The sequence below is a fragment of the Polyodon spathula genome, chromosome 4 (genome assembly GCF_017654505.1).
Source record: "Polyodon spathula isolate WHYD16114869_AA chromosome 4, ASM1765450v1, whole genome shotgun sequence".
Taxonomy (NCBI): Eukaryota; Metazoa; Chordata; class Actinopteri; order Acipenseriformes; family Polyodontidae; genus Polyodon; species Polyodon spathula.
Window position 1 is genome coordinate 15,506,940 of NC_054537.1, and position 13,738 is coordinate 15,520,677.

A 13,738-nucleotide genomic window follows, 5' to 3' on the forward strand; every position below is an offset into this window, starting at 1 on the left:
GTTGGAATGCATTGAGATTCCCCTTTCTTCAAACAAACGTTTTATTAACCAATCAACAATTTACCAGATAATTGTACTTGTGTTTGAATGAGTTGAGCTCTTGGCAGGACAAATGGACTCTTCTCATTCACAACAATGTGTATCTTCTTCTTATCCAACAGAACAGTCAAGTTATAATTGTACTGACATTGCCTATTCCACCCAGGTTTCAAAATAATGTTTTTAAGTCAATTGTATTTAATTAGTAGTACAGTAACTATGCAAGTGCATTGTTATGAATAAAACCTTTTCTTATTTTAAGCTTCATTCAGACATGGACAGAGGGGATGGATCTATCAAATACATCTTATCAGGAGAAGGAGCTGGCACTATGTTCACTATAGATGACAGTACTGGTGATATCCATGCGATCCAGAGGCTGGATAGGGAAGTGAAATCCCAGTATATTCTACGGGCTCAGGCACTGCAACGCCGCACAGGCATGCCCTTGGAACCCGAGTCAGAGTTCATTGTTAAAATCCAGGACATTAATGATAATGAACCCCAGTTTCTGGATGGGCCCTACACAGCATCTGTACCTGAGATGTCAGTGATAGGTAAGCAATAATTCATAATAATGTAAACGGTGCTCCAATGATGTGACAAGGTTTATTTGAAATCCAAATCTATTAAGTCAGGTTATTTTTACTTTGGAAAGTCGTAATATAGAATGCCAAGTTATATAGAATATCAGATACAGTATATTAGATTCCAAAAAGCAGAAGCTGTTTTTAATAATAACACACCCATCCTGAATTATTCTAAACAGTCCTTTAAAAAACACAAATGAATGACTTGTAATGCTTTTGCTCTTCCTTAGGTACCTCTGTTCTGCAATTGACAGCTACAGATGCAGATGACCCCACTTATGGAAACAGTGCCAGGGTTGTCTACAGTATCCTACAGGGACAGCCTTACTTTTCTGTGGAGCCCAGAACAGGTACTCAGTGACACACAGTTAATGCTGAATGAATGAATTATTTAATTCTGAAAATGAACCATGAATACACATTATTATTATTATTATTATTATTATTATTATTATTATTATTATTATTATTTTATTTATTTAATTTAATTTATTAATTTATTTGTTTCTTATCAGGCGCCCTTACCCAGGGTGACTTACAGTTGTATACAAAAAATATACATCAAGAATTACAGTACAATTAAGAGCAAGATACAAAATACAATGACTTCAGTCCTAATAAGAGCATTATTACTTTTAAATTATATTTAGAGGTACCCACAATAAGATATGTACTGCTCTCGTCTTCTGCATTGTAACGTAGCTAATGCTGCCATCTGGTGGTCACTTTGATGTATTTCAGTGTATCTTCAGCTATCTCAGAGTAAACAGATTAGAACAAAATACATTTGTTGAAACAAGCAAAGATAAGCTGTGTCAGTATGTATGGCACATGCTCATCAGTGTTCAATATATATATATATATATATATATATATATATATATATATATATATATATATATATATTAGGGGGGAAAATGCATTTCACCTGACGTGGAATTAAACCGCAAGAGTCTGATCAACATCTGTGCCGAAGAACATTGGAAATCTTTGTAAAGGAACAATGTGAATCTCAGTGGTATGCTTCTCACCACAGGTAAATTAGACATGGCCTTTTCTACTGGTTTGCTTGTTTATTAAGTTGTATTTCCTGGCTGGACTCTGTTGAACTTGCAGGCATCATCCGAGTGACTCTGCCAAACATGGACCGGGAAGCCAAGGAGCATTACGAAGTGATTATACAAGCCAAAGATATGGGCGGACAGCTGGGAGGCTTAGCTGGGACTACAACTGTCAATATCACCCTTAGTGATGTCAATGATAATCCACCACAATTTGCACAGAGTGAGTGCTTTCCAATGTCTTTTGTCCCTGTGCCACTAGGTGTTGTAAGTTCTGTGCAGCATGTTCAGCATCTGCCCAAACAACACACTCAATGGATTATATTGCAAGCTGTTTCCACTCACTGTTCATCAGGATAGATGTGGAACTAAATGGAAAACTTTAGTCCATATTATAAATTTTTCCTAACAGATATATTATTGACTCTCTGGGCTAGAGATCCAGGTACTCCATTTAGACTTGTTATCTCACTGACCCACAACCCAACATAATGTTGTCTTATTTCTGTACTGTGTAGATGGGATACATGGTATGATAAAAAAAAAAAAAAAAAAAAAAAAAAAAAAAAAGTTTTATGAATAAAATGAGATAATCACAGATATGATACATATTAATGTATTTCTAAAAACAAACCTATTTATTAAAACAAAAACACGCTTTCATGAAAAAGATTATAATGTAAGTACAGTCAATGAATATTGAACAGTTTTTAAGATAATTGGTACCGTGGTTATAATAAGGCATACAAAATGGTGTTGCCATGGTAAAACCCCACTCTTTTTTTTTATTCTGCCCAGGGGTGAAATCATATCATTGTAACAAACACCAACCAAGTGCTTTATTACTGTTGAATTATTTATCTAACCTATATAAATATATGTATAGTACAGGTTTCCATTATTTATGCCGCTTGTGTTTGGTTATTGTACCACTTTCACAATTTGCTACCTCTCCTAGATTTTGTATAATGTTTAAGCCAGGTAGCAAAGACCAATTTTGTTAAATAATTTTCTTAGACAATTCTTATATCTCTTGCTAATTTTAGTTTTTTCTTGACCAAACATGAGGTGCAGTATTCACCATTTCAGTGAACAGTACACTTTGGCTACTTACAACAAACCCTTAGAATAGAAAAGACTGTCACTGTATTTCTTTTGGTTAACATGATTGAATTAGAAGACAACCTGAAAGCATTTTGTTGTTGTCTTGTAACAGAGCTGTACCAGATGAGTGTACCAGAGTCATCCCCAGTTAGTTCCATAGTAGGTCGAGTGAAGGCTAAGGACCTGGATGAAGGGATCAATGCTGAAATGAGATACACCATCATTGATGGGGACGGGAGAGACACGTTTGACATCAGTACTGATCCCACAAACCAAGTTGGCATTATAACCATCAGAAAAGTAAGAAACAGACGACTGTAGTTGAATAATTATTTAAAACTCTTCCACAGAAACCCTACCGTCTTGAGTATTTTGAGCTTTCAATCTTACTGCTTTTTGTTTCTTGATGTTCCTCTAATTATGTGGATGACCTGCCACATATAATATGGCTGGTTCAGGTAATCCAAGATTAAGAAAAATGAGATAATCCAAGATTAGTGCTAATCAGGGTCTGCAAAACCAGTAGATAGCCCATAATAAATCTAACTGAAGATATTTAAAAGGAACTGCAATGTTATTTTAGTAGACACCAGTCACTTAGTAACTGGTAATCCACTAGAAACTAATAACAGATAGCCTAGTTTCTCCATTCAAATTAAATATTAAAAAAACAGTTACAATTTCCTGGCAATGAAACAGAAAAGGTCAACTGGAAAATATATAATATATGTGCCCCCATTAGAACACAGAATATAGGTAATGTTGATGCATTTTCTTTTTAACATTTGGCAAGTTACCAAATATTAAAGAATGTGACCTTTACGAAGCTGTCAGGTACATTTCAACCTGTAACGAAAATTGCATTGAGCCATATTAAATATTAATGTCTGGTATTAGGTCCTTTAAAAACTATTGCTGGTAATTATAAAACTGTGTGCTAAGTATCTGCATAATTATCTGTGACATCTGTTCATTCATTAGTATCCCCACATTGCAATGTGCCTTTGAGCAAAATGTTAGCTCTGAAAGCAGGTAAACATAAAAAATGAAACTAATAAGAAGATAACCCCTGGTGGCTTGTGCAGAGAGTACATTACGTTGCTACTTCACACACGCTTAGGACAGGCACAACACTTTTTTTAAAAGGATATACAAAATAATGAACATGACCCTAAGATATCCTGAACACACATATTATGCTGCTTCAAGGAAAGTAAATAGTTCTACAGTACAGAGCCATGGGATCCTCTGCTGCTCTGTCTGTACACGGAAACCCCTGAATCTCCCTTTCTAATCGCTTCCCACAAGCCTTCCAACCCTTTTCAGTAACAAGCCACATGGCTTCAGGATGCTTGAAACTGCACCGAACTTCATTCCTTTCTTTTTTATTTGTTTCAGCCTCTAGACTTTGAAGGTAAGAAGAGCTACACCTTAAAAGTAGAGGGAGCCAACACACAGCTGGACCACCGTTTCCTGAGGATGGGTCCGTTCAGTGACGTGACCATCGTACACATCAGCGTAGAGGATGTAGACGAGCGCCCACAATTTGATTCCAAATTCTATTATGTGGAGGTGCCTGAAGATGTGGAGATTGGTACCGTCTTCCAGACAGTCTCTGCCAAGGACCCAGATGTGTCTAATAACTCTGTGAGGTAAGCCAGGGGTTGCAACTGGGCATTTCTGGAGAAACTGTCGTTTTTGTGCCAATGCAGGCATCTGGTGTCACTGTGTCCAAGATGCTGTTTGGTTCCAGCTGAGCTAACTAAACTAAGTCTGTCCAATACAGCACATGGTGTACAATGGGAAACTTACTGAAATAGGTCAAAAGTAAAGATGAATAAATTGGTTAAATAAGCCAAACAAAAACTGAAGTGAGGAGCAAGTAAGTAGAATTTCAGTTATTTCCTCATTCCCCTTTAATAAGGATGTAGTTCTGGAAAGTTATCTTTAGGTGGCAGTGTCAATATGCTAACACAGTTAGTGCCCAAAAGCATCAACTAGTAAATTCAGTCAGGGAACCCATGCGATAGATAAAATATTTATTACAGATTAGACACAATAACATTTTTATGCATAGTATACGTTCTAGGATAACACATTTAACATATAATAAATCTTTGGCTATAAATATTTCAATAAATAAGTGGAGAGGCGGTCTGAATAAAATCCATAGGCAGGGGGCAGATAGCTGCTCTCCCCAACAGACGAGGCTGTTTAAATTGCCAAACCAATTGACCTGCTGCATGATAAATATCTGACCTTTGATAGTTAAGCAAAGGCAGGACTGCATCTCCCCAAAATACAAGTTATTTTTTAAATAACGCAACACCAGATGATTTGACTACATGATGACAAACATTGGATCAGATGGCATTAGCATTCCAGCAGCCGACGCTGCCCCCTGCTCTAGGTGGGTAACATCCGTACTGTTGCCCCACCGTCATTATATCAGGCCACTACACCCTTAGTGGCCTGATATAACGAAGGCGGGGCAACGGTAGGGATGTTACCCACCTAGAGTAGATCAAGGTGGAAAATGGAGCACGCTTGTACCACCCCACCCCCCCTCCCCCCGAGCCGGCGCCCTGGGACCATTGCTAAGCTCTAAAGCACGACTGCTACCTATTGTCAGTGGCCACATAAAAAGATAAGGTACTGATTTGATAGTTACCACCTGGACATGTGGTATACGGCAGAAAAATTGATATAAATATCTACCAAAAGCTGCCTAATTTATTATTTTAACCTTTAAACCCCCCAGCAATAATCCACCTGCTATATACTGAACAAATAATATACTGAATTCAGTTTTTTATACAATGTACAAATGAAAAATATATTTAAATACATATATAATTATGGCCAGCTATGCCAACTATGTTTTGTGTGATTGAAGGTAACAGAGAGGAAGAAAAAAAAATAAAAAGCAAAATCTCCAGGGACCCTAGACCTTCAGCTGCCTCTTCAGGCCCTGCTAAGCTTTTTTTATGACATGCACAGGAATGTTTAGCTGAGCATGTTTACAGCTCCAATCCTGAAGGAATGGCATCAACAGTCTGAGGAAGAAGGGCCATCTTTTTGGAGATCTTGGAGTCTTGCAGAACCAGGACCCAGACTGTCGGGTTCTGCGCAGTTAAACAGCAGGTCCAGAGCTGCAGATTACGATCTGGAGACCAAATATCTCATCATGGGAGTGTGGGGACAGAAAACAGAATTAGTGCCCTTTTTCATTCCTATAGTTTATTAGGTTTACTTTGTTTAAAAAAATAGAAACCACCATGAAGTCCAAATGCCGGATACGTGAACAGAGACTGAAGCTCAAGATCTATATGAATTGCAGCAGAATGCCTCGATAGCCAGCCGAGACCGAAGTTGGGCAGCTAGAAGCAAAAAGGCAATTAGTATGATTCATACGATATTTTACATGCTTTAAATGTACACCTGACCTGAGATTGAAGTTTAAGGTCTCCGATACAGGGGTCTGATTAATGGATCAAGGTAGTTTTATGGAGCGCCATTTGTGCCAAAACTATCCAGCCATTAGTTTGTCAATTTGTCAATTTGTCAATTTGTTTGTCAATTTCATACATTGGTCAATTTGTCCAGCAAGTGGTCCATAAATTTGTCAATTCATACAGTAATTTATATTGTTTAATTAATCTAATAATTAATTAATTAATTTGTCAGTTCATTAACACAAAAGGCTCTACAGACCTGCAAATTTCCAATCAACCAGACAAACTTCCAACAACCAGACAAACTTCCAATTGTCAATCTCGCACTGTGCCGAAAACACTGCAACCTTTCCAGCCAATGGGAGCACACATATACTAATATTTTAATCAATGAAAATCCAGCCTCACTTAAAACTGCTTTGTGTGTTTCCATGTCCGACACTCTGGGGTAGGATGGATGATGAAAGACTGATGTGTTATTTTCAGGTACGCGCTAAAAGTGGTATGCTGTGCAATCAGAAAGAAATGCCCAAATTTCTATTATACAGCATATGTATGTATCCTTCACATGCAGTTTTATGCCTATATGACAAATACTTTATTTCGTGTGTGAGCATGAATGATGATTTACAAATTCAGCTACAGGCATAGCTGTACCAGTAATGGATCATAAAACATCACGGCAGGGATGGTTTTGAAAGGAATAAATTGACAATTAATTACAATTGCATAACAGAAAAGGGCACTGGATGGCTTCTTGTTCCATAGGGTTTTAAAAATGTTTAAAGTCTAATCTTTCACGTAATCAAATTAATTATTCTCTCAGAACTACACAAATCTCTACATTATGGGAAATATTATATTCTCACTGTTTTAGTGATGAAGGAATGATATTAATAGATGTCCCTTAAGGGGATTTCTTTGTCGGCACAGTATCAGCCATTCCAGCCAGGCCTTGCTTGAGTGCATTTAGTGTATGACCTTAGAAAAGACATAAATACATATTTAGGCAGGGAATATGCATTACTCAGCAGGGACTCCCAACCCATATCAGTGTTTGTCATGTAACTGCCAACTACCAGCAGTGAATTAAAATTAGTAAAGGTAAATAAGCGGTTAATGCTGGCTTAAATTAGTTCCATGCTTCCCTGTTTTGTTTTCTCAGATATTCCATTGAGCGGAACAGTGACCCGGGGAGATACTTCTACATTGACATCACATCAGGGGCTCTAATGACTGCAAGGCCCTTGGACCGCGAAGAGGTCTCCTGGCACAACATTACTGTTATGGCTATGGAAACGAGTAAGTAGCCGACAGCAAGGTCAAACAATAACTTTTCCTGGCTTGGCAGAGTCCCAAACCATGTACTGCAATACCACTGGAGTAAGCTGACAGAAAGCTGTAGAATAGAAGGACATAGAAAAAAGGCTTAATCAAGAGAAAATAGAACAGAAAATGAAAGAGCAATGCTTGTCCCACTGGATCTCCAAGCATCTCTTAAAAAAGCTTTTAGAATAAATTAAAATATAAAAGACAGCACTGCTAGTTTGGAGGTCAGGTGTTTTTTTTGTGTTTGTTTTTTTTTACAATGTAATTATTTCATAATGCTACCATATTATATTTTTTTAGGCAACTTTCAATTGATGGTATGGATTTTATCTTTCAAAAAAGAAAATCATCTTTAAATAACTGATGAGTTACAGTTTTGTCAATAGGGTTCACAGTCACATACAGGTACATGATAACTGGGTGTGTATATATATATATATATATATATATATATATATATATATATATATATATATATATATATATATATATATATATATAGTTTGTTTTACATATAGTTTCAAGCTGCTACAGTTTATTTGATGTTTCTGTCATGACCCAACTGTACCATAGTATATCTTATGTTTAATATGTTAATGGACTTGTATATAATTGTATACTAAAGAATCATGAATGCTGTATATAAATTTTTGTTACATCAGACAACCCCACACAAATTGGAAGTGTGTCAGTCACTGTGAAAGTCACAGATGTTAACGACAACGCGCCAGAGCTGGCAAACTACTATGAAGCCTTTGTCTGTGAAAACACTAAAGCTGGACAGGTAAAATATAGCACAATATTATGTTTTACAGTGTTTTTCATTATAAATGAATACATCCCACTTATCCACTGTGAAAAGAAAAGTGTTAACTTCACAATGAAATTTGGAAGGTTGAGGCAGGAAATAATAGACAAGCAAGATTCTGTTATTTTGCATGCACCAGCCTCCATGCTGCTTCCATATGATAAATAACTTTAAAAATAAGTCAAATGTGCAATGTAGTGTAAAAGAATAACTGAACACAAGGTTCAACCTAAAAGTAAATAAATAATATGTTCTGCTTCTATTATTTTCAGCTCCATTATGTATAATGTTTACTCTGAAAGATGATTTGTGGGTAGACAGCATGCAATTCTTGTAATTCAGTGGAGAATACTAAGCCTCCATTAGTTCAATTAATGTAATAATGTGTGCTCATTAGAAGGATGTTATTATGCACATCGATTGTTTTTGTTTGGACCTTAGCTGATTCAGACAGTAACTGCCATGGACCTAGATGACCCACTCGGAGGTCAACATTTCTACTATAGCCTGGCACCTGAGGCAGCTAACAACCCTAACTTCACACTCAGAGACAACCAAGGTAATAAGAGAAGATAGAATTAATCATTTACATTATTGCCCTCTGCAGTGTGTTGAGGTGTTGAATAAAATAAGTTTGCCTCAATACAGTTTATCCAAAGCAACAATTTGCATTAAAATACTACAATCTACATTTCTTGGTTTACAAAAATGTTATGACAAAAAATGTAGAAAACTGATCCCCATAATAATATAAACAAAACATATTCTAAATTGTCATCAACAGAAGCACCCTTTTATTAAAATCTATGCTTCCACTTAGTTTTTGATATTTTATATTTATGGAAATATAAAAACTAAAACATTACTCAAACAACACAATATTGAAGCTTAAGGAATTTGTGAGTTTCTCGGTATTAGTTGCTATATAAATCTTATGACTTATATAGTCTAACATGGTGTAATTACATGTTTTTTTAGACAACACAGCCTGGATAGTAACCCGGCGAGGAGGTTTCAGCCAGCAAGAATGGAGTATTTATTACCTACCAATACTCATATTAGATGGGGAACAGCCTGTGCAGAGCAGTACCAGTACCCTGACGATCCGCGTGTGTAGCTGTGACACACAGGGGAATGCCATGTCATGCACTGCTGAGGCCTACACGCTTCCTGTTAGCCTAAGCAGAGGAGCTCTCATTGCAATTCTAGCCTGCATTTTGGTGTTACTTGGTAAGCCAGCTTAGTTTATGTTGTTGACATGTTCAAGTTGAGGTAGATTTAAAGGTAAAATAAATAGGGTTTACAAAATTTAAATAATACTTACAGCCATATATCACTGATGTTATTTGCTTTCCAAATCTTGTTTTGTTTCTTGTCAGTTTTTTTTTCATTACATCCTTGAGAATTTTCTTTAAAAAAAATAAAAATAAATTGAGATCAATATTGTATGTTCATAGTATGTTCTCTGTGAAGTACCATTACAAGATGCTTCCAGTTTGTTCCACACAGGATTTCTGCATCATTAATGTAAGACTTAAGATAAGTGTTCTGTGTGAGTGCTTCCCAATAGAGAAAAAACATCAATCAATGCATCTGATTAGCAGGAGCAATCAGCTAGTGCATCACAGCACAAATGTCTGCAGGAAAGCTCCCATAGGTGTAGAAGATAAGATTAATAATAAAATTAACCTCACAGTGATGATGGGAAAAGCCCTTAAGGAGAACCAAGTAGAAGCATCTTGTAAATACAGGTAAAACCCCTCAAACTCGGAGGATGCATTTGACCTGTCTTGTTAATTGAAATGAGGTGTCAGCCCCAAAGAGATTTAATGTCACATTTAATTTTTACTTTGTGTTATTTTTAATTGTGAATATTTTACTTTTTTTTATTTAAAGTATGGTTCATAATTGCTGATCGGGTAATTGGTCTGTTCTTATTTGTAAAGTAATTGAGAGGAAGATGTTGTAAAGGGGAGATTGGCTAAATATAACATACAATCAATGTTAGGTGCATGGGTTTCTATCATTTTGAGCATTGGTACGATATGTTAGTTTGTCAGACATGTGCACTCTGAATGTGACCTGTTGGCAACAGGAGGAAAGTAATATAGAATGGCATCAGGTCTCTAACAGCAAATTAACTTTATCAGTTCCAACAAAGTAACATACCCAAAGCTACAAACAAAATGAAATAAAAAATAAGTGGGATGTTAATATTCTTCACATTCCTACGAAACACCTTTTTTCTTTACATTTTTTGTAAACTAAAATAAAAACAATTTGTTCTCAGAGCAAAAAGTTGTTTTTATTGAATTCTTTTTTACTAAAAATGTAAAGAAAAAAATCGCTTTATAGGAAACACATAGACTACTTCTTAAGTTAATATTGGTAGCAATTTTTGTTTTATGTTGACCTTTGTTAAACTGATTAACTTAAAATTGTATAAATCAGATTGGTATCAAAGAAGTACAGGTTTAATGGCAGTGTAGAGTCGTAATGCTTAATGAGAGGACCACACCTAATAAAACTCCCTATTTTCCTTTGTTTAAAAATCTCTTTGGGGTATACTGGTCTTTAGAAGATAACATATTTTTACAATAATACAAGTTTCAAGAATTGGGAACCACGTACCATGAATGAAACATGGATTAGAAAATGATTAGTTTTGTACACCCTGTTTATTCTACTTTAAAAAAGCTGTATATATTTCTTCCTTTACTGCTCCCCTTTTAGCACTTACATTTTCTTCACTTTGTGCTGGAGCCCCTTTCCAGTGAGAATTCCTCCTTACATAAGCTGTGCTGTCCTACTTTACTGAAACTATGGGACAGGTGAATGCTATAGAGTAAAACGTTTCCTCAGAAAGAGGCATTCTGTCCAACATTGAGATCACTGTCTAGCGCTGAGGTTACATCTAGAAGTGTTTCATAGTTCAACTAAATAATAACAGAGGGGTTAGTGAAAATGATATTTAGTTCCCAAATATATTGTGAAAATTCCTTCATGGAGATAGCAAATATTGTGTAGATTGTTTAAATAATAATTAAAAAAAAAAAACATTTCCATTAAGAATATTGCAGCTGATCAGTACCCAATATTGAGCAGATCTGCTCTAATATTAAAATGCATTCCTTTTTTTGTTTAAAATTAATGTCATTTATTATTTCGGCTTGCTATTAAATCCTTACACTGTCTTCCTTCAGTGATAATCCTGCTCATCCTGTCCCTGCGGAGCCAGAGGAAGAAGCCCTACCTGACAGACGTGGAGGAGAATGTACATGAGAACATTGTGCGCTACGATGATGAAGGTGGCGGAGAGCAGGACACTGAGGCCTTTGACATTGCTGCAATGTGGAATCCAAGAGAATCTCAGGTGGTGAAGTTCAGGCAGGACATGGTGCCAGAGATTGAGAGCCTGTCCCGCTACGTGCCTCAGAACTACATGGGGGACAGTAACGTTCACGGCTACGTGCTGGCCAAGCTGTATGAGGCCGATGTAGACCCCTGTGCGCCCCCCTACGACTCCTTACAGACCTATGCCTATGAAGGTGAAGGGTCCGTGGCGGATTCTCTCAGCTCCTTGCAGTCTGTCACCACGAATACCGACCATGACTATGACTACCTCAGTGACTGGGGGCCCCGCTTTAAAAAACTGTCTGACATGTATGGGGTTTCAGAGATGGACAATCCTTTATGGTAGCCATTTAGACTGGTTCTACAGTATTTGACAAATACCAACAGAAACTGTGCCCTTCTCTTTATGAGAGAGTGTGAGTTCATATTGCTCAAGGAGTATGCAGGATTTCTAGTATTGCATCTAATGAGACCAAACTCCTGTGCAAGAGAAAAATAACATGTGCTGTAATGCTCATTCACACTAACCTGGTATTTCGGATACAGAAGAACTTAGCAATGTGCTGCTAAGATATTTTTAAGTATTTTAAGTATTGTGGTTGATTGTAAGATAGATCGTATATTACTGGCCTAGACGGCCCATCCTGTACATTTAAAATGGGACTTTATGGCAAGAATCCCTTATAGATTGTAAAGAAAGCATTACATTTACATTCTTCTCAATGCCGGTGGTATACATTCGCATGGTAAACAGTCCAAATTCTATGTACTTGCAATAATGAATATCTTTTTTTTTTTTTTTTTTTTTTTAATTTAGGGATGCACATACGTTTCCTGCTCATATTTATTGAAATATGTATTTATATTTTATATAAATTATTGGAAATATTAGAGGCTCATTCCTGTGATTTTCAAAAAAAATGTAAATGCTATGGTTCCATCTAATTATGATGTAGCTGTGTAAGATAAGATAGTTGTAATGCAAGGGACGACTTTTTTAATGTGCTGTATTGCCTGACAGCCTTTAACTTCCCTGTTTTTTGGGATTTTTTTGTTTTTTTGTTACTTAGCAACCACATATTCTTATGCAAATAGGAGCTCAAAAATGTTATATTTACATAATGAATCCAGGGCTCCCATCTACTGAGCTACCCACAGAGGTGTTTACATGTTCTGTAAAAATGTTGAAATATAGTTTGCAGAAAGTTTACACTCACCATGAACTCAGTAAACCACTAGTTGTGTGCAGTGTATAAATGGGATTAATTCAAACACAGGCGCTTCAGTTTAATGGGAGGCAAAACATGTACACGAATGATTGTAAATTAATAGACTGGCATCTAACCTTATCTGCAAAGTTATCTTTGAGCCCTGAGTAGGATGAGCAGACATTGTTGTGGACTGTATAGCTTTGAAACCATTGAGGATTTAAAAGAGCAGTTAATTTGACGATGTGCCAGTGCCAAATGTAAAGTAAACCTTCTACAAGAGAAAGCCAAATATGGAAAGGAAAAAATATGTCGTACAGTAAGAAGGGCTCAGACCTGTTATGTCTGTCTGTCTGAGCAATGTTTACAGGGGAAACCTACTTGAATTATACACAGTAGGCAACAATGTTTGTTACAGATATTTGAATATATATATATATATATATATATATATATATATATATATATATATATATAATATATATATTAGGTATATTAATATGTTGTACTGAAAAAAAACTTTTTGTAAATACCAGTAGATATGTTGTGCTGAACACCAGTTCAGTTTCTAGTTCACTCTTGGAACAGATGGAAGACTGTATGTAAATAACGTTTGTTTGCTTATTTAACTGACACAGAGTTTAGCACACAGCATATAGGTATTGTAAATTACTTCAGTGTTTTTTTCACATCCGCACAAGGAAACAGTGTTGAGGTCCCAGGCAGGGGGTCATTGTTCCACATTTTAAGGCCCATACCACCCAGTCACCCTATCATGAAACTAGCCTTC

At 36.3% G+C, this 13,738-nt stretch overlaps 1 protein-coding gene across 2 annotated transcripts in view; it reads left to right on the forward strand.

Annotated features, from left to right (window-relative positions):
* The window catches only part of LOC121314211 (cadherin-20-like), a 38,129-nt gene extending 24,796 nt beyond the window's left edge, over positions 1-13,333 (forward strand). For both annotated transcript variants that reach the window (XM_041247236.1, XM_041247237.1), the window contains 10 exons: positions 302-596; positions 860-979; positions 1,746-1,913; positions 2,907-3,094; positions 4,193-4,446; positions 7,415-7,551; positions 8,241-8,362; positions 8,828-8,945; positions 9,365-9,616; positions 11,590-13,333. In XM_041247236.1, coding sequence (XP_041103170.1) covers positions 302-596; positions 860-979; positions 1,746-1,913; positions 2,907-3,094; positions 4,193-4,446; positions 7,415-7,551; positions 8,241-8,362; positions 8,828-8,945; positions 9,365-9,616; positions 11,590-12,086 — 2,151 coding nt within the window. In that variant the 3' untranslated portion in view covers positions 12,087-13,333. The remainder of the gene's footprint in view (positions 1-301; positions 597-859; positions 980-1,745; positions 1,914-2,906; positions 3,095-4,192; positions 4,447-7,414; positions 7,552-8,240; positions 8,363-8,827; positions 8,946-9,364; positions 9,617-11,589) is intronic.
* Positions 13,334-13,738: the final 405 nt, after the last annotated feature.